This window comes from Trichosurus vulpecula, chromosome 2 (genome assembly GCF_011100635.1).
Source record: "Trichosurus vulpecula isolate mTriVul1 chromosome 2, mTriVul1.pri, whole genome shotgun sequence".
NCBI classification, from domain to species: Eukaryota; Metazoa; Chordata; class Mammalia; order Diprotodontia; family Phalangeridae; genus Trichosurus; species Trichosurus vulpecula.
Genome location: NC_050574.1, coordinates 41087876 through 41113298, shown reverse-complemented (window position 1 = coordinate 41113298; position 25423 = coordinate 41087876). Strand labels below are relative to the sequence as shown.

The following is a 25423-nucleotide window of genomic DNA, read 5'->3' as shown; positions in this document are numbered from 1 at the left end:
CTCTGGTCTAAGCTGTCTAGGTTCCTAGCCATTCCCCAGCTGATGGAGACCACCTCCATTGTTCCCAGTTCTTTGCCACCACAAAAAGTTCTGCTGGGAATATGTTGGTGTTTATCGGGTCTTTCTTCCTATCTTTGGTCTCCTTGGGGTATCTGCCTGGCAGTTGGATTCCTGGGCCAAAGAGTATTGGACACAAAATGACTTCTTTATTAATAGAAGCATCAGCACAGCTCTCTGAATGGAGTGAATCTGCCATGGAGGACAGCTTTGAAGAGAGAAATCTATCAGTGAGTCAATCAATAAATATTTATTAACTGGCCCCCATGTGTCAGACACTGTGCTAGGTGCTGGGCACACAAATGCAGTCAGTGAGACACAACTGACTAACAAGGATTTCAGATCTGTTGGGGAAAGTCCGATTAATGGGTAGAAATCTTTGGAAGGCAGATTATAGGGGTGAGAATCTCAAAGGCTGGCTGGCTGATTGTGGGGGGTGTTAGAGAGGGTGTCTAGGGATGCTTCAGACAAGAGTCCTTCCAAGGTTCCTTCAAGCACTTTCCATTCTGTGGTTCTAAGGTCTAGCATGGGGATGCTGTTGGAAGAAAGTATGATGGGGGCACCAGAAAAAAACCATTCTTTCAGTGGTCTGTGATCAGTCAAAAGAATCACCCTGGTTCTGCTTTGTGGAGACCCCATGAGAGATTTCTGTATTGCTAAATCTGCTCACCTGGGCCTTTCTGTGTGGGAAGTGCTATTGACCCATGGTGGGACTGTGGGGGATGGGGGGTGGGGAGGGGATTGATGAGATGCTTCACCTAGGGGCCCCTTCCCTTCCAGAAGGACTTGGGAAATTCTGGTGAGGCTGAAGAAAGGGTCGATTTGAAGACACTGTCTGTCGCTTTAGCAGACACCTTCTCAGGGTAGAAATGCAAATGTAACCTGGCAGCCCTTTAGTTCCTAGGTCAAATGTCTATAAAATGAGAAGTGACCATTTGGCTGTTCCGAGAAATCTTGTGGCATTTTCTCCTATCTCCCTTTCTCTAAGGGCAGTCATCAAAGATCAAAGAGGGATCCCCAGAGACTTGAGGAAGCACATTCATGTTTAAATGATATAGTTTTTATTATAAATAGATAGCAAATCATCTTTATGAACAGTCATCAGGAGAAAGAGAGAGAGAGAGAGAGAGAGAGAGAGAGAGAGAGAGAGAGAGAGAGAGAGAGAGAGAGAGAGAGAAGCATCCTTGGGCCATGTAAAATTAAATGCCGCAGAGTCTGGATCTGGTGAGAGAGGGTACAGTCTTTGGATTTTGGTGAGTGAGTCATGGAAGAGGTGTTTCATCACTGAGATCTCCCTACATGGATTTTCTCTATGAAAAGAAACCCCTCAGATTCAGGGTGAGATCAAGTATTGAGTAGAAAACCTTGTAGAACTCTGTAGAAGGCTGGATAGAGAGTTCAGCTCACCCTTCTCCCCTCCCCTTGGTCTGATTCTCTGGTTAGAGCCAGATTAGTTGAGTTCTGGGATCTCCCACCATTCCGATATTCTATGATTCTACTTGGGCAGGGGGTGCTTATAGAGCTATTTGTGACAGGTGAGGCCTCCAGAGAAAGATCCCCAGTGGCTGCAAGGCAAGACAGGTTGGTGGGTTGCACCAGTGATCTCTAAGGTCTTGTCCAGGTACCCCTGGGAACCTCAGCACCAGTGTGAGGTCTGTGCTGCCCATGTGAGTGGTCATGTAAACAGGGCCCCTGGGGGAGCTCCCAATGCTCCAGGGGACCAAGCCCACCCACATGACATCCCTTAGGTGGAGGCCATTGTTTCCTGAGAGGGGATGCAGGGGTGACAGAGGCAGTGGATGGTGTGCATGGGTATTGGGAGAGGATGAGATGTGGCCACCATGGAGCGAGCTGATTGATGTCTCCAGGGACTGCCGGGATTCCCCCCATCTCTGCCCCCTCCCCACCTTCTTTGAGAAGATACTCTTCCCTTCCTTCCCATGTACTTCTGGAGACCTTGACTAAATCCCTGGGAAGTCAGAGGGATCAGGGAAATGTGAGGTGGAGGGGATTGGAAGCTTCTGCATTAGGCAAACAGGTTAGCTAAGGCAATTAAGTAAAAGACAGAAGAGCAGAACCCTACCAGCCCCTATTCCCATCCCTGGGGCTGAAGGGACCCAGAAAAGGGAAAGATAACAGCCAGATGTGTGTATGGTCCTAATATTTGCTGCCAGAGGCCAGGTTTTCTCTGGGCTGGTTTGGACTCCACTGCCCAGCCCCCCACAGAATTTTTCTGGAAGAGGACGCTGACTCATTCCAGACTCTGGTCTCCTCTTATCTCTCTTGGCAGCTTCCCTGAGCAGATGGTAATGACTTTGAAAGTCCTCTGGGTTGGACTTTTGCCTTTTCCATTAGGGAATTCCCTTAGGGCCCTGGCTAACAGCTTTCTGGTAGTGCTCAGGAAACTAAGAGGGAACATTCCCCTCCCTGGTTTGACTGGGTAGTAAAGTGCCTGTCCAAGATGGTCCCTGAGCTCTGGTCCTCCCTGCCTCTTCCCTCCCCTCTGGGGAAGAAGGACAGGCATAGGGAGGGAAGAGCAGGGACAGCAAAGTCCAGATAGAAAATAGAAAACCTGCTGCTGGGCTGATGGTGGCTCCCACTCTTCCACCTTCCAGAAACTCTGCGTCAGATGTGGCACAGAGTCACAGGGTCTAGAACTATGAGTCCTTAGAGATCATCAGTCCAACCTCTTAATTTTATAAAAGGGGAAACTGAGGCAGAAGGGAGGAAAGTCTCCCAAGGTCAGGAGAATGGTGGAAGCCGCAGAGCCGAGCTTTATATCCAGTCCTGAGTCCAAATCTAGCAGCTGCTCCTTCGGTTGCTGACTTTTGGTAGGGGGCAAGCAGCCCCAGTTCACATTGTCCTAACTGGCCGAAGCTAGGGGCAGGCCTGATGATTGTGCTTTGAGCAGGTGTGTGATTGGAGAATGCCAGGTTGAGATGTCTTGGTGGATGCCCTCTCCCAGGAACGAGTGCCAACTTTTGAGGAGAGAGGGAAGGTGAGCTTCTGAGAAGCACCCTATGTATCCTAGTCATCTGTTGACAATGGAGGGGAGGGGCTCGCCTGGACAGCTTCCAGGATGTGATGGGAGGGCCTCTCTCCTCCTCCTTCCCTGAGGTTGGTGGGAATGTGGTAGACCTGAGCTGCTCAAGGTTGGCATCTCCGAACTTGAGGAAGCTGGGAGAAGGTCACAATAAATACGTCTGTCCACAGTGCAGAGAACAAGAACGACTGCGTCATTTTTTGATTTCAGAATAAACAGTGTTCATGGGTGGTGGGGATTGAGCCATGGCACGTGGTTTCTGGGCATTGAAGTTCACAGAGGCATAGGATACTTCTTCAGTCTGCAAGGCACAGAGTGGGATCAGTGGAAGGCACATTGAATAGAGGAGGAAGGTATTGCCCCTCAAGGCCCTTCCAACTCTTGGAATCTAAGACCCACACACTCTCTGCCCTGGAAAGGACCACATCTAGTCTAAGTTGTACCTGGAGCACAGGCCTGCCACCCCGCCCCCCCAAGCCACTCCCTAGCAGGTGGCCTTGAAGACTTTCAGTAACAGAGAGCTTACTACCTCCTGAGGTAGCCCACTCAACTTTTGAATCCTTCTTGGTTGTTAAGGGCGGTACTTTTCCTTTCACGAAGGAAAAATTCTTTTTGTGATTCTGAACCATACTGTTTATCTTAGTCCTATTTCCTCTCTGAATCCCTTTGTTTCGGATGTGTTACTGGAGAGGGCAAAGTCTATGCCCTATTTTTATGTCCCTCATATAGATCTTGAAGGACCAAGAGGCAACTAGGTGGCATATCAGGCCCTGAGTGAGAAGACCTGAGTTCAAATCTGACCTCAGACACTTACTAGCTGTGTGACCTCGACACTTCATTTAAGCTGTTTGCCTTAACCCGCTAGAGAAGGAAACAGCAAACCACACCAGTGTGTGTTCCAAGAAAGCCCCATGCACAGTACTAGCGTGTTATGGTCCTTGGGGTCATGAAGAGGCAGATACAACCGAACAACAGGCTCTTATATTGAGCTAGTGATCGAGACAGTGGTTTTGGGATGGAGGTGAATGCAGCTGTGTGGTCCAGGGCAGCTAGAGAAGCAGCCTCTTAAGGAATGAATGCAGGGGTGGACTGATGAGAAGAGGGTCAGTAAGGGGGGAGGGGCAGAACACAGGGGACCCAGCATGAGCCCTACCCCTGCTTCTGCTCAGCCTCAGTTTCCTCACCAGTCAAATGAGGATAAGGCTCATGCTATGGGGCCAGAGGAGACTGTCTTTAAGATCTTATCATTATTATCATCTAATTTTTCTCTACCCAGTTTGTATTGATAGTTTCATTCCATGGTGGTGCTTACCCTGTTAGGTGAGCTGTCAGAGTAGGTCTGACCTGGGGAAGCAGAGAGACAGAAGTTAGAAATCAGCAGCAGGGCTGTCCTGGGCAGTGAGCAGAGGGAGTTCACCTCACCCTTTTCCTCATTCTTGTCCTGGCCCAGGATTCTCACCTTCTTCCCAGAGGAAGAAAAAGAGGGAGAAGGAGAAGGCTGTGGGAGGGACCCAGGGAATGCAGAGTGACCACCAACCTCAGAAGGAAATGCTTCCTCAGTGTTTAGAGTCCTGGACCAGCAGCCTTAGCACCAGAGGATTGGTGTGGAGAGGTGCCTGGTTAGCCCATTTCAGATTTTCCCCACTCCATAAAAGTCTCAACGTGATTCTGGTGTCCCTCTAGATAGATTCCTCAGTAGCAATTTCCAGGCAAGAGGAGGGGCAGAGGATCTCAGAACACCCACAGGAAAGCCCACCAAAGGAAGACACCCACATCCCATGTGCAGTGCCATGAACAAGGGGAAGGAATAAGGCCAAGAACATGGCTCCTGGAAACAGCTCCTGTGCTGCAGGCCTGACTTGGCCAGCTTGGGATGAATGCTCTGCTAGCCTGTGGCTCAGGGAAGTGTCAGGGTCTCTCTCTTCAGTGCTGGGAGGGAACACTCCCAGGTGCCTTTTGCATGTTAGATGAGGAGGGACCTGGCCCTGGGAAGACAAAGGCCCTACAAGGGGGGAAGACTCAGGACTGGAGGCATTTTTCAGGGCAAGGGGGCCCCCAGTTGAACCCACCGGCCATGAAATGGGCTGGTCAGTTCCTTTACTTACTGTGGTTGGGTGCTGAGGATTTGTGCTCTGTAAGATGATGTTCGCTGGCCCTGAATAAATATCAGACATGATGTGACTGAGATCTCAATCAGAGCAACTGAGCCCACTGAGCCAGAAGGGACACTTGGAGAACAAAGACTTGTCTTTGGATCCCCTTAGATTTCATGACTCCTCCCCAGGCTTCTAGGCTCTTTTCCCCTCTGTCAGGGCTTACTCCAGAAGCACAACCACATCACTGTTAGCTCCTTCACCCCTAGGTCCTATGATTCTCCTACTCAGCACATCTGTGCAGTCTGGATCTGCCTCAGTGGCCTTTTCCCTCACTTGGTCTCTCACTAGGTTGTGAGTAGTAACCTATCACCTTTCTCCCTGTAGCCCCTTCCTCTCTTTACCTCTGCCCTCTGGGACCTCAGTCCCTTTGGTTGAGGATCTCAGAAAAACAGTTATATCTAGTCCCAGCTCAGTGGGGAAGTGGACACCTGTTTCCAAGAGGCAATTAAGTGTGAGGAATGGGGGAGGATGAAAGCCCAGAGGAGGCCACCCAAGGGAATTAGTGCTGAAAAGTAGGAGTTTGTGAAAGGGAGGTAGACCAGGTCCAGAAGTGGGTACAGAAGAGCATCCTGGTCTCTCTGCCCCATTCGGGGAGACAAACTAGGAGGGAGGAAAACCAGAGGAAGCATCATTCTACCCTCCAGCGTTTCTGAAGAACAGGAAATAGATGAGGGCCCCAATGAGAGCCACTCCAGCCAGGACTCCAATCACAATGCCTGCGATGGCCCCTGCAGAGAGTGAGGAGCCATTACCTCCTTCTGAAGACTTTTCTGCTGTGGACAGAGAAGAGAAAAAGAACTTTGAGTATTTTGAGAAGTCTCCAATATGAAGTGCCTAACACTTGTGCACAGTGCCTGGCCCTCTGGAAATAATAAATACGTGTTGGTCAGTGAAGCAGATTTGGCCTTTGTTCCTCAAAATCTGGGAATCTCCTTGGCAAGATCACATTGCAGGGTGTCTGGCAAACATTTGGAAACACTTGAACTTTGGGCAAGCACATCAAACTCTACATCTCCCACTTCTGAACTCATGATTTCCTCCCCACATTGTGCCTACTGCCCTTCTCTATTTCTGTTGATGGCACCACCCATCTCCCAGTCATCCTGGTTCAATTGGGAAACATCTTTGACCTTCTCTCTTTCAAACATCATGTCTAGTCAATTGCTGTGACATTCTCTTGAATGTTGTGGTTGTTTGTGTTGATTCTACTTGGACAGTATCTCTCACATCTCCCCACCTTCTCTCAGCTTCTATTCCAGATCCCCTCATCTCTGCTTTTCCAGATTATGGCAATAATTTTCTGACCAGTGTTCCTGTCTCTGGTCTCTGACCTCTCTAATTCATCCTTACCATTATCCAAATGTAATCTTTTAAAAATACCATCCTGATGATGTCACTTTTCTCCTCAAAAACCTTTAAATGGGTGTCTCTCACATTTGTCCTTGAAAGGCTGTACATTGGAATAGAAAGAGCCAGGGGTTTGGAATGTGGAGACCCAGATTAGAATCCTGGCCCTATCACTTGCTTACTGTGGGATCTTGGCCAAGTTCCTTCTCTTCTCTAGACATCAATTTCCCAACCAATAAAATAATGCAGTGTGCACTAGGTGATCTATATGTAATACTCATCCCAGCTTAAATCTCGCGACCTTACCTTTCTCTCCCTCCCTACTTCCCTGGCCAAAGTCAATTCCTCATCATTTTCCATCTGAATTTTTTTCAATAACCTCCTTACTGGTCTTCCTGCCTGTAGTCTTTCTTCCAATTTATGTCCTTTAGCTTTGTAGTTCAAGTGCTCCCTGTATTGTCACTGATGATAATGACTACCAGCTAATAAAGGATGGGCTAAGGTTTGTTCATGGAAATGGGATCATTTACTCTGGATGAGAGGGGAAATGACAAAACAGTCCTTGATCAGCCAGCTCTTCCTAATTAAGCTTAGAATTTAGTTGATCATTTTCAATCTTTTCCTCCAAGGTTCTTCATTAAATACAATTTTATTGTATTGTGATCAGTATAAGACATATTTAACATTTCTCTTTTTTGTATTTGTGAGGTATTTAGTGCTTTAAGGCATAGTCAGTTTTTGCAAAAGTGTCACACACAGCTGAGAAATATGTATATTATTTTGTATTCCTATTCAATAATCACTAGAGAGTGATCATATCAGCTTTTCCCTTAAGTATGTAGATGTAATGTGACTTGGGGAAAATTCATTGTTATAGTCATACAATAATTCATTCTCTGTGGTACCTTTTAGCATAATTCAGTTTCCCTGTTTATTTTTTAAATCAAGTCCATTTTTAGTGTTAGCTTGCCTCAGATTATGCTACTGTGCTTTTTTGAGGTCAGCTGAAGCATAATAGATTTTGCTCTAGACCCTTAATTTTAACTCTTGAATCTTTATATTTAAGATGTGTTCCTTATAGACTACATATTGTTTGTTTTTTGCTTTCTTATCCACTCTGCTAACCTTTTCTGTTTTATGGGTGAGTTAATATAGTTTACATTCTCCATCGTAATCATTGTGTGTTTTCCTTCATCTTGTTCTCTTATTCTTTTCTCTCTCATTCCTCACACTTTCCCCTATAAAGAAGAGGGAAATGAGAGAGGGGAATGTTTGGAAGGCTTCTGATTCATTAAAGGTCCATTTCCCCCACTGCAGGATTATACTTAATTTTGTTGGGTATATTATTCTTGATTGTAAGCCTGTAATTTTGCCTTTTATAATGTCTTATTCCAACATCCCCACTCCTTTATAGTGATAGCTGCTAAATTTTGTATGATTCTTATTGTGACTCCTGTGTACTTGATTGCTGAGTGCTTTCTTTTTAAATAGTCATAGTATTTTTTTCTTTGACCTCAAAGCTCGGGATTTTGTCTATGATGTTCCTAGGAGTTTTCATTTAGGATTTTTTTCAATAGGAGATGTTTTTCCCCTATTTTCACTTTGCCTTCTGGTTCTCTTTCATGATTTCTTAAGATTTGATGTCCAAACCCCAGTTTTTTGGGTTGGTTCTAGATTTCTCCTAATCTATTTTCCAGGTAAATTTTTTTTTTTTGCTTTGAGATACCTTATATCATCTTCATCACCATCATCATCTTTTTTAGTATTTGGACTTTGTTTTAATATTTCTTGTTGTCTCATGGGTTCGTTAATTTCTCAAGGACACTTTTACTTGAACCTCTTTTAGTAAGCTGTCAATTTTCCTTTTAACTCTTTTCTCCATAGTTAGGAAGGTAGAGTGAATCAAATACTGGACCTGGAGTCAAGAAGCCCTAAATTCAAATCCAGCCCTGACATTTACCAGCTGTCTGATCCTGGACAAGTTATTTAATCCCTGTTTGCCTCAGTTTTCTCATTTGTCAAATGGGGATAATAATAGCATTGACCTCCCAGGGTGCCTATGAGGATTAAATGAGGTAATACTTGTAAAGTGCATTGTAAATCTTAAAATTCTATAGGCTGTGAATGGTAACTATTTGTAAAACAATTTTAAACTCTTAAAAATATTATCATTATTTCCGGGAATTCTGGTTGACCTTGTATCCAAACTATATATTTTTAAATTTGAGACTCTGCTTATAGATATTTTCAAGTAACTTTCTCCCTTGAGTTTGTATTTTGGGCATACCTGTCTCAATGACAGCTTTTTTTCATTGTAGAATTTTTGGTTTATTCAATATTCTAGCCCAGGGGTATGGAACTTGCAGCCTCAAGGCCGCCTGTGGCCCTCTATGTCCTTGATTGTGGCCTTTTGACCCAATCCCAACTTCACAGAATAAATATCCTTAATAAAAGGATTTGTTCTGTAAAACTTGGACTTAATCAAAAGGCCACACCCAAGGACCTAGAAGGCCACATGTGGCCTCAAGGCCGCAGGTTCCCCACTCTTGTTCTAGCCTTACCTCTTAAATTGATACTTTGTTATTAGGGCCAAGTTCTGCACCCATCTGGAAAGAATATCTCGGTCTTATTTTGTCTTGGTTTATATTCTCTGGTATCTTGCTACTGCTTTCTCTGGGTTTTCTATGTTATGTTCTTTAAGGATATGAGGAGTGGCTTAGGATGGTGATCTGCTAACTTTTAGGGTGCCCAAAGCAATCATATCTAGAGAGAATTCTGATCACTCCCCCCTTTGTCTGAGTTTGACAAACTTTTGCCTGACATTTGTATTTTAGCAACACCACTGCAGACTTGCCCCTAGTGGGGTCCAGTAGATTTCTGCTGGCCACATCTCATTTCAGCTAGCTAAAAGGCTCTGTTGGTATAGAATTACAGGCTTCCTCTTGTTCAGAGCTCTCTGCCCTGCTTACTCAGCTGCAAGCCTCAGACCCAGAGAGAGTATGTCCAGCTCCTTGTCCACTATATAGCCTCAGGCCCACAGCTGCTCCGACCCCCTCAGCACAGGTTCCCTCTTTACCACTGATTCTGTGACCTAGCTCTGGTCTTAAACTGCAGAGCTGATCATTGGCTCCTCTGGCTGCTCTCTGCCTAGTGCCAGATTCATCTCTGCTGACTCCCTGACCCCTTCTTCCTCAAGTACACAGCCTAAGGTCCTTGTTTAGTCTCTAGTCTTTTTGTCACCTTCCTGGTTAGTCCATGTGCCTGGTTTCCACCAGTCTGACTGCCCCAGTGCTTTTTGACAGAAAAGAAAGGGAAGCTCCACCCCTCCCCCCCAGTTCCCATCATTCACCATGAAAAAATGCCCTCCTCAATGGGCCTGAGCACCTGCTCCTGACATCCCACCTTTGATCAACCCAAAAAGCTCATTGTTTGAGGGAAGGGAGAGACAACTTACCAACCACTGTGATTGTGACGGTCTTAGAGACTGATAAGTTGGTCACATTGTTCCATGCCAAACATGTATACTTTCCTGAATCTTCCCAAGATACATTACTGACAGTGTATGTGTTATCAGTTAGATTAGAGATCACAGTGTCATTGACTTGCCATTCATACTGTGCAGGTGGGTAAGAGTCAACCTGACACACTAAGTTGAGTTGCTCTGCGAATGTGACCTGAATCTCATCTCCTACAGGGCTTAGAGAAAATACGATGTAGTCTGGTCCATCTGTGTAAAGAAGAAAGAAAGAGATGAGATGTGACTCATTGTTGGGGAAAGGATTGTAGAGGGAGGAGACTCAGAGTCACTCACAGTTCACAGTCAGTTCAAGGGAGTCACTTCTTTTGGCACTGATTGGATTCCAGACTTCGCATTGATAGGACCCAGCATCCTCCCTCGTCACATTCTCGATGATGAGGGTCTGGTTATTCTCACGCAGGTACTTCCTCTCGTTGAGTGACAGGGACTCATTATTGAAGAACCACAGAATGTTGATCCCCTCATGTTCTGTGTTACATGTGAAGAATAACGTGGCATTCTCTATGACGTTGGTACTGTTGGCAGTGATGTTAGGTTTGGATACTATTTCTGTCGAGAGATAAAGGAGAGTGGTGTGAGGGACTCAGAGCTGGCAGAGCTCAGAGGACCCTGGATTTCCAGCTGGAGGGGACTTTGCCATCATCTAATACACCCTTTATTTTCCCAGTGAGTGAAACAGAGGCTCCCTGGGGCCAAGTGACTCATACAAGGTCTATTGCCTAATAAATAACAGACCTGGGGCTGGAATCAAGGGTCCCATCAGTCAGGTTCCCATCAGCCCACCCCAAATTCTCTCTCCAAAGAAGTTGTTTTCCTATAGACATGGGAGCAATTGGCAGAGGGATAGCCCTGACTTCAGACCTGCTTTCCTTTGAGTACCCCCTTTCTCATGTACCTTAGGGGAGTACCCTGGGGGCCCCCACAGAATTTCATTGGCAAATCCAGCCTCCTTTCCAAATCAGAGCCCCTGCAAAGGTTGGGGTCCCTTTAAGGGAGGGGTGGCAGTGCTCCCTTCCACAAAGCTACCCTGAAGAAGAACATGGACAGGGCATTTAATGGGGAGACCTAGGACATCACCAGTGCCCTGCTTGGGGTCTGAGAAGCTTGGGCTCCCACAGGGTCTCTGCAGATTTGAGCCTTATGCATTTTCCCTGATCAAATGAGATGACATTTGCAAAGAACTTAGCATGGTGCCTGCACATAGGAGGCACTCAGTAAATGCTTGTTCCCTTCCTCTCCCCCCTAGTCCAGCTTTTGTTCCTCCTTTGACCAGCTGGGGACACAAAGAGGTCAGCAGGTGCTCTCTTCCCCAGGAGAGATTTTGCAGCATCAGGGCTCAGTAGCCTTGGCTGGAATGAGACCCAGGGTAGGCCAACAGTCTGCCACTGTCTGAGAAGCAGAGAACCAGAGATGGCAGGGGGGCACCTGGCCCAAGATCCCTCAGCATGCCTGACCAATGGTCATCCAGCCTCTGCTTATCCATGACCTTATCAATCATCAGGCCTCTCTTTCCCTCGTGGACAACTCTGCTTGTGAGCTCTCCTTTATGTGTGCCAATGTGTGACATTGGCTCCTCCCAGGGACATGCCCAGTTGGGTCCTAGCTCTCCCCTCAAGAACCATATAGAGCAATGATGACCTGCTACCACACAGGGGCCTTTCACAGTCCTGAGGACTGCTTACTTGTGCCCTCCCCACTATGATCAATCTCTCCAGCCATGTCTGAGTCACCGCATTCTTGTGGGTGGATACTCAATGCTTCTATTAGCTATGATTTGTAGAAGGTCTTCCCTCTACCCCATCATTCTCTGCCCCTCTACCCTTAGCAAATGAACTTCTGAGCCTGAAGAATTCATCTTCCTGTGGCCAAGCTTGGAGTGCCGGGCCTCTGCTCACTTGGCAAAGAGCAGTCGTTTGATGATCAACCTTCCTGGCTCAATGAGACATTGAAGGTAAGCTTCATAACTGGGGTCTTGTCCATGTCCATATTAACATCAGGTGCCCAGAACTGAACACAACATTGTTCCCAGGGTGGCCTGTCCCTCCCAGACTTCAGAAAGACCCCCCGCTTCCCTGGCTCCAGACAGTATGCTTCTATTACTACAACCAAAGATCAAATTAGCTTTTAGTCCAACCAAACCTGGAATCTTTTCCACACCAGCTGTTGTCAGGCCTCTTTCCCTACCATTTGTATTCAGTGAATCCCACAGCATCCCAAGATTTGGAAGAGAGGGTCATTTAGCCCAGTCCAATCTCATCTTCGTTTGGAGACCACCTACTGAAGAGAAGCCTTCTATCTGCTAAGACAACCCACTCCCGTTTTGGACCACTCTAGTCATTAGAAAGTTTGCTCTGACAATTAGCCCGATACTTCCTCTCTGCACCATTGATTTACTGGTCTTAGTTCTTTCCTCTGGAGTCAAGTACAAGACAAATCCTTTTCTGCTTGATGATAGCTACAAAAAGACTTGGAGACAGAACCATGTGATTTTGGAGTGGACGGGACTTTGGTGATCATCAAATCCAACTCATGCCTGAAGCAGAATCTTTAGTACATTCTCCCTGACAGATGCTCATCCAGCCTCCAAAGTGAAGGAAAGGGAGGATGGGGAAAGGAAGGAGCATTTATTAAGTGACTACTGTGTGTCCTAGGCACTGTGCTAAGTGCTTTACAGTTATGATCTCCTTTGAACCCACCAGCTCTCGAGGAAACCATTCTACTTTGAGACAGCTTTGGCTATTAGGAAGTTTTCCACTGAGGCCCAGAATGTCTAGTTGTACAGGACCTTTGGGACCATTGTGCCCTGTCTCCATTTGCCTCTGTGTGCTCCCGGCTCTGCCCTCTGATGCCAGATGGAACACATCTAATTCCCCTTCCCTGGAAGAGTTCAGCAAATTGCTATCATGTGTCCTCCCAAACCTTCTCGTTTTCAGACTAACCTAAGTTCTTTCAGCTGACCCAGCAATCATATAAACACCAGACCTTCAACAACATGGTTGCCTCCCTCTGGACACTCTCCAGTGTCTCAATGTCCTTTGTAAACTGTGTCATTTACAACCAAATACAATACTCTGAGTGCCATTGGACAGTCTGGAAGGACTGGTTATCTCTTTACTTTTGGAAGTGTACATGCTTCTATTTCATTAGGTATTTTGGCTGCCTTATCACCCCATTGTCTCAAGTATTAAGCTTGTGGTCCACTCAGAACCACCACCCCCCAGTCTTTTTCAGATGAACTGCTGTCTCACCATTTGATTCTGGGTTTCTGTGATGATCCCATCTTTCATCAGAGCTTGGCTTCTTTTTAGGCAATTTAACATTGTATCCAAAAGTCAGGTATCCAGTCTGCCCCAATCTCCCCTTCTCTAAGCCACTCACTTTAACTGTGTTTCCTATGGCTTCATGACTAGTAATTTCCCCATCCAGACCCATGCTTTGAACTTTTTGAACATAAGGGCAGGATCAGACATTGATATCCAATAACTTTCATCTGATCACATTTCATTCACCAGGCCAGCTTGCTGAAATACTTCTGGATTCTAACTGATCCATACATATAGTCACCTTCCTCTCAGCTTTTTCCTCTTTCTTAAGTTTCAAAACTATGCTTTCAGTCTATATACTTATTAGAGTAAGAGTCACTATTTACATAGCTCCTTACATATATTGTCTCATTTGACCTAAGTCAGTGATAAGAACATTTACCAGCACAAGGTCAAGTGCAGAAGCCTCAGAAGATTTGTATGAACTGATGCAGAATTAAGTGAGTAGAACCAAGACACTATACAGTAACTACAACATTAACAGGCAAAGTACTTTGAAAGACTTAAGACTCTAATCAATGCAGTGGCCAAACAGGATTCTCAAGGATACACAATGAAATAAGCTCCTCACTTCCTACCACAGAGATGATGGACTCAGGGTGTATATTGGTAGAGAAATTTTTGGGGTATAGCCAATATGGGAATTAGTTTTGATTGATTGTCTATATCTGTCACAAGGATTTTCTTTTTGTTCAGTGGGGTGGGCAAGAAGTAGAAGTACGAGAAAATAGATTTGGGCTAATTGAAAAAAATTAAATTAAGAAAAAGGCAAATTTAAGCCACAGGCATCAAACGTACACCTGTAATACTCTCAAATGCAGTGTGAACCAGATTAAAATCTAATTGGGAAATATTTAACAAGACAAAAATATAATAGCACAATGTAAAAAGTGAGTCAATATGTGGGCCTTAGGGATCCTTCTGCATAGATTTAGGTCCCTCCTCCAAGGCATATCCTGCTGCAGTCTTACTTTTCTTGGGTCAAATTCCCAGACCACAATTCTACTTCTTTCTCCTGCTCTCCATTCCACTCACCCCACAGTCAGGGGCAAGAAGTTATGGGTTTATAACAATTAAACTCCCTGAATTTTGCCAGAGCTCTTAAAAGAGCTGAGAAAGAAAAGGAATCTGAGTCCACAGATGATCTCTCTAGGGTCCTGCTGCACAACAGGGTGAATGGGAATGCAGAGGGTCTGTCATCTGTACACGTGAGTGAGACACAATATCTACCCAGAAGCCACTGTCCACAGAGCATGTGTGGAGTGCCAGGTGCGCTACCAGATGAGAGAACTGAGGCAGTGGTGAGATGCCAGACCCAAGTACCTGATGCTAAGGCTATTTAACCCTTCGCCTGAACAAGAGCCCCATATCAGGCAGGTCTCTGTGTGATATTTCATGTCACAAAGAAGGAACACATGGATGCAGAGGTGAGTCTTTGCATACAAAAGGAAACAGAGTTGAAATTCTCCTTCCCATCTTCTGAATTTCCCTACAGAAGGGGATCAGAGCCAGCCCCATTACACAATCAGAGCTTACATTCCAACCAAGACTCCAATGAAGGCCCATAGCACCAAGTGAGATGGACTGAAGGAAAGACCACAGGGTCTGCAGCAGTCATTGAAGTTGTGGCCCTAAAACTTGGGGGAGAAAGAGAGTGTGTGTGGGTGGGACAGAACAGAATGAAAACAAGAATGAGAAAAACAACTCACACACTTTTTGCACCTAAAATGTAAAAAGAACTTTCTCCACATAGAATGCTGTGCTATGAGCAGCAAAGAATTATCCAGTCTTCCAGACAAAGACACCAAGGCTCAAAAAGAAGGAGGGACACCTGGGGGTGCACAAAGTCAGATCTCTAGCCCGTTTCATGATTCTGAGCTCAGAGCTCCTTCCACCACAACACATAGTGGCACGGGACCCAGGAGACCAGAATGCCACTAATCTTTGTTTCTTTCATGCCAAGGAAGGGGAAAACCCAACACAAAGCTGAAGGCCAGGTCCAGCTACTCACCAGAGATTGTGATATTGATGTCTTTGCTGCTAGACAGGCCAGTGACTGAGTTAGATGCATTACAGGTATAGGTTCCAGTGTCATTCAGATTCACATTAGGAATAGAGAGCTGGGATGTGGACACCGTTTCCATTCCACTGAAAAGCCAAGTGTACTGGGCAGGTGGGTTAGAGTCAGCAGAGCAGGACAACTCAAGAGTTGCCCCTACAGGGTAATGAGGATCTGTGGGGACAATCATGGGGGTATCCGGGCCATCTGGAGCAAAGAGAATGAGTCCATATTGAGGTAAAGGTAGAGAAGTGGAATTTCCTATTCTGTAACCCATCACCAGTAACCATTGTGTCTCCCTTACCCTCCTCTGAGCTGGGAAATTCACAGCTCATCCTCTACTGTACAGGTTTGAACCTGAGATCTCTGAACATGGAAGGTCTTCAGGCCTTCTCTAGCTCAGCACCATGGCTGGCCCTGCTCCATCACAGATGGGAAAGCATGGCATGGCCAATGTAGGTCACCTAAACTCAAGAGAGATGGGAACCTCAGAGATCTGATCTTCAGCACTCAGGCAAGTGACTGAATTAGCCTGACCTCTGGGAACACACCACCAGGCTATGAACATGCACCATATAGAAAGAGAATTTACTCACAAGTAATATTCAGTGTGAATGGTTCACTCTTATTGCCACTAACTGGGTTCCAGATTTCACACTGATAGGGTCCTTGGTCTTCCCTTGTGACATTGATTATAGTGAGTGTCGTGTTGTCCAGGGACAGCACTATCCTGTCATCAGCTGGGGAGCTTTGGTTTATGAACCAAACCAGGTATGTGACATCTTGACTGTCAAACTGACATGTCAAGGAGACAGTGTCCTTGTTCTCCACTGGGGCCGTGTTGTTGCTGTTGATTGTAGGTTTGGATAGTAATCCTGTGCAGAAAATAGACAGAAAATGAAGTGTTGGTTCCTTTTCTTACCCTTCCAACCAAGTATCTGGTTTGGAAGTAGACTCTGGAAGACCTTGGCAAGGTCAGAGGTCTTGGAAGATGAGGCCAAGAACCTGTGATTTCATTGGTATTGACACTGCTTTCTCTGAGGCAGGTCACAGTTTCTCCAGTCCTCAGGAGAAAGTTCATCCCTGAGTTGCTGTGGCTGACAACCACACTCATCTTGATCCTAAGCTCCTGGTGATGAATCTTTTCAGGATGAGGCAGGATGGTCCAGGGATGACAGATTCCTATGTCCATTACCCAGGCTGTACTTGAGACCATTCTAGGTTGGCAGGACCTGGGAGAGTTTATGTTCCCTTGGCCTGGACTTCAAGAAGCCAGAGTCACCTCCACACCTTGATGAGGATATTGGTGAAGGTCCGAGAGGACTGGCTAGGGACAGGGCCATGAGGACCTGGTGCTCAGAGAGGAAAATATTACCCTAACTCCAAAAGGAAAAAAAAGGAAAGGCAGAGAGTGGGAATAGATCAGTTAGCAGTGGCAGGCAGAAGGAAGAGTCCTGGGCTGGGAGTCAAGAGACCTGGCTCTAATCTGGGGGTTATTAAGCCATAATAGCATCCCCTGTGCATAGGACTGTGTCTTGCCAGAGGGGCAGTTCATCCATATTTGCAGAATACTCTTGAATTCCCTGCTTTGGGCTCTCCCGTTTCCTCACAAGTTTCCTGTCCTACAACATGGGAATGTTGAAGGTGATCTTCAAGGTCCCCTCAGGCTCAGATATGCTGTTGTTACACTAGGAAGCTGAGCCTTCATGGCCCAAGGAGAGCCCAAATACTGGCCTTTCCTTGTCTCTGGTCTGTCTGTAGTTGGCAGGTCTGCCTGGCCACTGACAAAGGTGTGTGTTCCAGAGTAAGCTCTGGGGCAAATTCAGCAGGCTCACCAGACTCCCTCTTCGCATTACTCTTCTCCAGCTATCTAAGGATTGATTTCCAAAGAGCAGTAGGCTAGAAATATTTGAATCTTCCTGACCTTCTTTCTCCCCATTTTTTGTAGAGTTTCCACTCCCTCCCTCGGACACTGTTAAGAGGTTTAACATGAGGAAGAGCATGTCTCACCTCTTGCAAAGATACTGGGAGAGCCTTGTATCTATTAAGGCCAAGTGCAATTGGCCAAGAATTTGACAAGACTGAGGTCAGCTAGCCCTTTCTGAGCTACGGTGAGCATATGCAGGGCAGTGAGAATACTCCTGGGAAAGAAGACCACAGTAGGACTTTTTGGAGGGTGTCTTGGCAGTCCTGATGGATCTTATGCTTGCCATGGCAAAGTGCCTAGTGTTGGACTTAAGAAAGAGCTAAGTTCAAATCTTGACTCAGGTATATGACTTACTAGCAAGTCATTCAACCCATCTGTACCTTAGGTTCCTCACCTGTAAAATGGGGATAATAGTGCTCACCTTTCAATTGTTGGGAGGATCAAATGAGACCCTCTATATAAAGCTCTTTGTAAGACATAAAGTGTTGCATAGATGCGAGCTGTTCCATTTTTATGAGGAGGCAGGTCCATTCTCAGTAGAGAGATGTAGTAGAGTAAGGTTTTGAGATCATGGTCTCTCCTGGTGCCCTGAGCAGGTATGACAGAAGCTAAGGAGGATGGATCATGGAGAGAGAGGAGAGTAAGACACAGGCCACTTGGAGCCAAGATGGTGCCCATAACACACTCTAGAGAAAAGGGGAAAGAGTGCTGGCTTTGGGGTCAGAGGGTCCTGGTTTCAAATCATTCCTACCTATGTGACCTTGGCCAAACCTCTTCCTGTCTCCAGGCTTCAGTCTGCTCGTCTGTAATACTAGAAGGTTGCATTAAAGGATATCTGATATCCTTTTCCAGGGCTAAATTGAAGATTCCATCATTCCTGCATGGCCGAGTTTCTCTGTCTTTCTTTGTGTCCCTCCAATGAACCAATCACACCACTGTGAAAACAATCAGAAGTGTGTGTGGATCTGATCATGTCACTCCTCTCCTCAAGGACCTTCATGGGTTCACTATTACCTACCATCTCAGGGTCAAAGTCCTTTACCTGATGTTTAGTCCCCTGTACTCCCTTGAGCCTCTTCAGCCTTATCTCATCCCACTCCATTCCACCCATGTTAAATCCTCTGAACAAACTCAATGACTGTTTGCCTATGAGATGTGCCCTGTGCTCTGCTACCTCCAGGCCTTGGACCATGATTGATAGGGTTATAGGGTAACAGCTTTAGAGCTGGCTGGGACCTCAGGGATCTTCAGGACTGCTGGCTTTCTACCTTCTTTGTCTCATGAGTCCCTTGGGCAGTCAGTATGAGGAAACCTCTGGACCATTCTCAGAATCATGGTTTCAAATTCACAAAATGAAATACAGAGGAATATAAAGAAAACCAAAAGTTAGTGAAAAGAGATGTGATTTTTTCCCATACACGTTTATGGACCCCCTGAAATCTAAGAACCCTGATCTAGGTCGATGCCATCATTGTTAGAAGAGAAAACCAAGCCCCCACATTGTGCCTTGTCTTTCACCAAACAGCACAAAGCAGCAGAGCTGGATTTGAACCCAGGCCCACTGACTCCAAGGTCAACTGTCACTTCCCTCTAAGAAAGTTGCTCAAAGCTCAGACCTTCAGCGACCTGCCCATTGCTATAGAAGTCAGCAGGGTCACAGGTAATACCTGATCTCAGGTTTTCCTATGTCTGAAGACCTTGTTCTTCATACCACACTGCCTTTTGCCTTGCATATGATGAAATGAAAAAAAATGTGAATTTTTTTTAAAGGAGCGCCAGAGATATTCAAGGAAGAAAGTGCAGTCAGAGTCCCCTGTAACTCAGGGCTGAACTAGATGTTCTCTGAGGCTCCTTCCAGCTCCAGGGTCTCTCCTTGGCCAAAGGACGAGCTCTGACCAACCCAAAGGAAGCTCCGTGTTAGAGAAGAGAAGGAAGAGCAGCTGGTGATCTGAGATTCCCCGGGAAGGTCACTCATCATGGACATTCCCTGCCCTGTTGACCCAGAGCAGCGAGTGTGGCCAACAAGGGGCCCAGGCTATAGGAAGGGATCAGAAGGGATGTCCAACAAGAAGGGAGGAGGCCTGGGCAAGGAGCAAACTCCTCCTGGGTCAGGAGCTGTTCAGAGCCATCAGCAGCAGGAAAAGGGAAGGAATCCCAGCACCCCAGAGACCCCACACTTCCTGAGAAAGACAACACAGCAGCCCAGAAACAAAACCCCGAAGCCAGTGCCCCTACATGAACCCTCCTGGTCTCAGAGCACCACTACAGAAAGTGGGTGAGGAGGAGGCAAGTCCCTCCCAGGTGTTCTCTCTCACTCCACCCTGGATGGCTCAAGCCAGCACAGCCTCCCCCGGCTGCATTTTACACCACTCCTTTTTAGACTCTCAGTGTTCCAGCACACTTGATTTCTATCACAAAATCATTCAGATCAAGCCATACCTGACAGAGAATTTACTAGAGTCTAGGTATTCTTCCATCCTTATTGACCTACCATCATTCCTCTCCATACATTTACACTGGAGGATCCCTGCAGAAACCTGCTCCCTACCAGGCTCAGCTCACTTTCCACATTCCCCAAGAACCTTTCCTCATGTCCCCTACCCAAGCTGACAGTCCCCTCCTCAAATTATCTTAGAGCTCTTTGTCCCAGGCCCAGCACTGGACCACCTAGCTCCCCAATTCATTTATTTCAGGGACTGAGTAGGAGGAGCAGCTAATGGAGCCTCCAAGGAGTAGTAGTGATTCCCATCTCTATCACACTTGAAGGGGCTTTCCTCAGGACAGCCAGAGAAGCAGGGAATGCTGTGATTAGTATCCCCATTTTACAGATGAGGCAGTGGAGAGTCATAGAGCTGAGATGACTCTCCTGAGGTCAGAGGGTAAATGCTGGAGCTGGGATATGAATACAGATCTCCCAGGTCTAGAGCTCTCTCTTCTTTCCTTGGCCCTGCTGCTCTAGCAGAAGCTGGAAGCCCTGGGAGAGCCCAGCTCAGCTTGTGTCTGGTGAAGGACCCAATCCTCTGCTTCCTCCAAGCCTGAGAAGACTCTGCAGGGGAACTCAGGCACCCTGGGCCCCACACAAGTTCCTTGTCTTAGCTCCTATCCCTGGGGTTCCTTTGGTGCCTTCTTTCTTCCCATGCTTTTCAGAGAGTCCAATGGGCTGAGATTCCTTCCCAAGTCCTACCTGCTATAGTCTTTTCTGCTAAGGAGGGGAGCTGTGCCTCGCAGCCTGGGATGCCCTCTTCCTGCCTGCCCCCTCTCTCCCTCTAGTATGCTCCTTTTGCAGGATATTCTCCAGGAAACCTTTCCTGTTGTCATCATCTGTTAGTGCCCTCCCTACCTAATGACCTTGTATTTGACTAGAGGGCCTGCCTGCGAACCAAGGGGACCTGGGTGCAAGTTCTGCCTCAGGCACATATCACCTGCTTAATACTGGGCAAGTTGCTTCCCTCCTTAGTGCCCAAGAGAACTTAATAAGACCAAGACTCCAGCCTGCACTGGTCGGGGGGTTGGCTCCTCCAGGAATATCCTGTACCCAGGACATCATCAGTCTTGGACTGATTCCTATTTCCCTCATATTTATTCCACACACATGCTTCCATGTTTCCTCAATAGTATCTATGCTCCTTTTTTTAAATAATAGTATCTATATTCACTTTTTTTAACCGTTTATACCCTGTACCCAGTTTAGTGCCGTTGCATGTAGTAGGTGCCTAATAAATGCTTTTCAATTAATGGATTGATTATTCCTAGATTCTTCCTCACACAATAGCCTCCACCCAGTTGCTGAGGGACAGGAAGACCATTGCAGATGACCAGCAGGGCCCTCCCCTAACACTGGCTCCTGCCTCTCACCCTGTAGCCTTTGAAAGCATCCTGCCATAGACAGATGTCTAGGACAATTTCCAGAAGTCACACCATGGAAGAAAGCACCCAGTTGTACTGGGCTATTCCCTGCCTCACACCCCCCACCCTGACCATACAACCTCAGAAGAAGAAATCCCTCAGAGGCCTCTGGGATTCTTTTCTGGGGACCTCAGAGGTCATCTTGTCCAACCTAGGCCTGATGAGGATTTGCCAGTCAAACATCCCTGGCAAATGGTCATTTAGTCTCTGATTGAAGATTCCCAGTGCTGGGGAGGTCACTCTCTCCTGAGGTAACCCTCCATGGTAGGAGGCATCTAAAGCATTCAGTGGGTGGAATATTAGACATGGGGGTCAGGAAGGCCTGAAATTGAATCCTGCCCCAGCTACAGACTAGCTGTATGACTCTGGCCAAGTCACTCAATCTTTCTCAGGATCATTCTCCTCATTTATACAGACAGCACCAAAATTGCAAGGTCTTTGAGAGAATCCAATGAAATATGACACATCGAGCACTTTGCACACCTCCAGTCACTATAGAAATGGTAGCTCTTGTTAACAATTCCCCAACTGGAAATCTCTCTTTGTTGGGAAAGTTGCCCCAGTTGGGAGCCTCAGATGGCCTCTTTGCTCCCCACATTGAATTTATCTCCTCCCCCTCCAGGTGAGACCTCAGCAGGAGCTGTGACCCTTTGTCCCAGCCTGCCCCTTCAGAGAAGACTGGGCCCCTCTGTCTTGGCTTTTCTTCTAGAGCATGGAGGAAATACAGGTGTCTTCTCTGTGGGGTTCCCCTCCCAGCACTGGGAGCCCCAGGAGGAACAGCCATCCAGGTGATCCTGGGCACCGAGGCAGCCTGGCTTCTGGCTCTTGGGCAGTGGGCAGTCTGGACTTGAACTCTGCTGGGCCCAGCTGGAAAGGGAGTGTCAGTGACTGTCCCCATCCCCAGCAAAGATCCCCCTGCCTCATGGACTTTTAACAATCTTGGATCAGGTGAACTTCAGCACTAGGTTGCCTGCCTCAGGCACAAATGGAGGGGTCAAGTGCCATTCTGAGCTCAGAGTGGCCCCTCCTAGTTTCACAGCACAGCTTGGGAAAGCCAGGAGGAAGAAGGAAGTTATCTTCCAACTACTAAGTGCCAAGGGCCTCAGAAGCTAGGGACTTCTGAAATGTCCTGTGCTCTCTGTGACCCATAACCATTCTGGTCTGGGTTTGAGGGGTCCTCACTTCTTGGTCTACTTGGGGTGGGGGTGAATCATGTTCTACATTCTCCCTGTTGATTGGGTAAGGAACTCAGGGGAGGAACTGAGGGAGGGCATTGGAGGGATGGCATGGCCGAGGGGAAAGGCACCACTTACCATACACAGTTAAATGTCCTTGTGCTCTTAATATTTCTAAGGTTGTGGGATCAACACCTTCTACAATGTAGTCATCACTGTCACTGAGGATGAGGTCACGGATGATCAGGGAGCCATTGGAGAACACGTCCAGCCGGCTTTCTATTGTTGTCGCCTCTCCAGTACTAGTAACATATGAAGCGATCTGGTGGGAGCTGTCTACTGCACTTTTGTACCAGGTATATCTGGGAGGCTGCTCAGAGAACCCTAGGACTTCCAAGCTGACACTGCCGCCCACTGTCCCATAGGGTGGGTTTGGCACAACAGTGGTGGAAGCAGTTTGAGCAGTTGTCTGTTGGATCCAGCAGCTGAGGAAGGAGGCTGAGAGGGGAGGAAGGAGGCAGAGGTTAGGAGGGTCCCCCTGCCCTCCTGAGAGGCCCAGGTCTCTGAGCTGTCCCCAACTAAAGGGAGAGGGCTGCTGAGCCTGCTCCAAGGTTTGCTGGGGGCTCAATGGGGTATGTTTGAAAAGGCTTCAAGTGCCTCTGCATCAATCTGTCTGTCCCTCTGAAAGTTTGGTCTGTAACAAATTTTGGCTCCCTCCATAGACTTGATTCAGAAAGAATGTGCCAGTGTGGTGGACAAAACACTGAAGGGAGAAAGGCATCAATAAAGCATTGTGGTTGAGGTTAGAAATCAGACCTTAGACCTGGACAAGACCTTAAAGATCACTAATTCAACACCCTCAATTCACAATTAAGGAAATTGAGGCCCAGATAAGGTAACCCATATGATCCATATTGCACAGGAAATGACAAAGGCAGCATTGGAACCCAGATCTTCTGGCCCAAACCCAGGGAGGGCCTTTCTCACTAAACCCTGGGTGGATTTTAAGGCTGACTGAGTTTAACTCCCAAATAGCTTTTCAAGGAAGGTGGTGTTCAGGTAAACACAAACTAAGAGGAGTAAGTGAGCTGTCCATGGTCACACTACTGGTAAACATCAGAGCTAATATCCACACCCAGGTCTCCTCTGACCATAGACTCCCTTAGCCTCTTCAGAGATTGTTCAGTTCCAGGACTGGACATTGCCCTGAGTCTCAGGGATATGGACTGATGGCCCTGAGCTTCCGCCTCTGCATCTGGTTCAGGGAAGACTGGCCTGGCCAGGTCTGCAGAGACTGTCTGTGGGACAGACCCCTCATCTCCTCCCTGTCCCCCACCCCCCAGGTCTCCTTCCTGCTGGTCTTTGTGCTGATTCACTTGTCTATACCTGCGTCAGAATCCCCCAAGCTCCCTCTCTTCCCCTGGGCTCCAGCAGAGCTGGTGTCTCACCTGTGAGCAGGAGCCCCTTCCAGGGGATGCCCCCACTGTGGGGAGCTTGTGAGGAGCTTTCCATCAGTCTCTGCTGTCCGCTGTGTGTGACCACCTCACTCTCCTGGCCAGGAATCTCTGCTTTCCCTTCCTGAGTTGTGTCTTCCCTGTACAGAGCCTAAGTACAGACCCTGGAGGTGTCCCTGCTGGTGTCCAGACTAAGGCTGTCCCTGCATGTAGCCCAGAGCTATGTCTGCTCTGCCTTCTTCCCCAGAGGACTGAGGTCTCTCTCTTCAGGGCTGGAGCTCTTCTATCTGCCAGGATCACATGAGCCCCACAGGGCAGGGACTTGGCCTCTGACTTTCTCCTCCCTCCCCTTTCCTCCTCGTTCTTCCCCTCCCAGCTGCTGTGGTTTCCTGCCTCTCCCAGGGAGCCCCTCCCCTGCACAGATCCCTCCCACTGTCCGTGGAGAAGTGCTCCTGTCCCCTAGGGGAACAAGGGTCACTCAGTATTACCTACTGTCCAGTTTTGCTGACACCTGACCCTCTCCCTTATTTCCCTCCTGGAGTAGAGAATGTGCGCAGAGAGTGGTGGGCAGAGGCAATGAATGTACTTGGATCCCTATTTGGGGTCTTTATGATCCAGACTGCCGAGTCTCCCCTCCCCACTCAGGCCAGGCCAGCGTACCCTGGCCTTTCCTCAGACATTTCACTGTGGCTTCTGGGAGAATCCAAACCGGCTGGAGAGTAGGAATAGGGGATGATGCAGACTAGAGCTGCCTCCCCCATAGTGGGGGCAGAGAGAGGGATCTTCCTCTCTCCACACTCCTCCCCCACTCCTAGCAATGTTCCCTCCCCAACTCCTTTTGCTGAGTGGTTCAGTTGAGAGAAGGCTGGGTCTGGAGCCAAGAAGAGGGGAGTTCAAATCTAGCCTCAGACACTTATTAGCTTTATGACCTTGGGCAAATCACTTAAACTCTATCTACCTCAGTTTCCCCAGCTGTGCAATGTGAGTGATAATACTAGCACCTATCTCCCAGGCTTGCTGTGAGGATCAAGTGAGACCATACTTGTAAAGCCTTTGGCACCGTAAAGGAGGACAGCCAGTCACCTTTGGGAGGAGGGAGTGGGGAGGGCACAGGACCTGGAGCCGAGGTAGCCAGTGATGGAGCTGAGATGGAAGTGTGGAGAGTGGGGGAGAGCTGGGGACTCAAGGGGCCTTTGCTTAAGTTCATCAGTAAAGAAACACTTTGTGGGCATCTTCTAAGTGCCTGGCAGTGTGCTAACCTCAGAGGATGCAAAGAAAGGTAAAAGTCTCTGCTCTCCCAGTGCAATGGAGGAGACAACATGGACACAACCCTGTGCAAATAAGATCAATTGAGAACAAATTGGAGAACATCTCAGAGGGAAGGTGCTAGCCTTAAATGGGGCACCAGGGGGGTGTAAGGAAAGACTTATCCCAGAAG

General features: G+C 47.4%; 1 protein-coding gene across 3 annotated transcripts; it reads right to left on the bottom strand.

The window, feature by feature from the left end:
• Positions 1-1095: 1095 nt before the first annotated feature.
• LOC118836037 (carcinoembryonic antigen-related cell adhesion molecule 1-like) lies at positions 1096-24276 on the bottom strand. 3 transcript variants are annotated; one of them, XM_036743380.1, is made up of 10 exons: positions 23980-24276; positions 22670-23029; positions 16120-16398; positions 15476-15730; positions 10415-10690; positions 10058-10330; positions 5894-6029; positions 5206-5255; positions 4413-4444; positions 1096-3401 (listed from the first exon to the last, which is right to left on the bottom strand). In XM_036743380.1, exons 1-10 carry the CDS (start codon positions 24041-24043, stop codon positions 3294-3296), a joined length of 1833 nt encoding a protein of 610 aa, XP_036599275.1. In that variant the 5' UTR covers positions 24044-24276; the 3' UTR covers positions 1096-3293. The 3 variants fall into 3 exon arrangements, with proteins under 3 accessions (XP_036599275.1, XP_036599276.1, XP_036599277.1); XM_036743381.1 differs by having other exon boundaries at positions 5894-6026; XM_036743382.1 differs by lacking the exon at positions 5206-5255.
• Positions 24277-25423: the final 1147 nt, after the last annotated feature.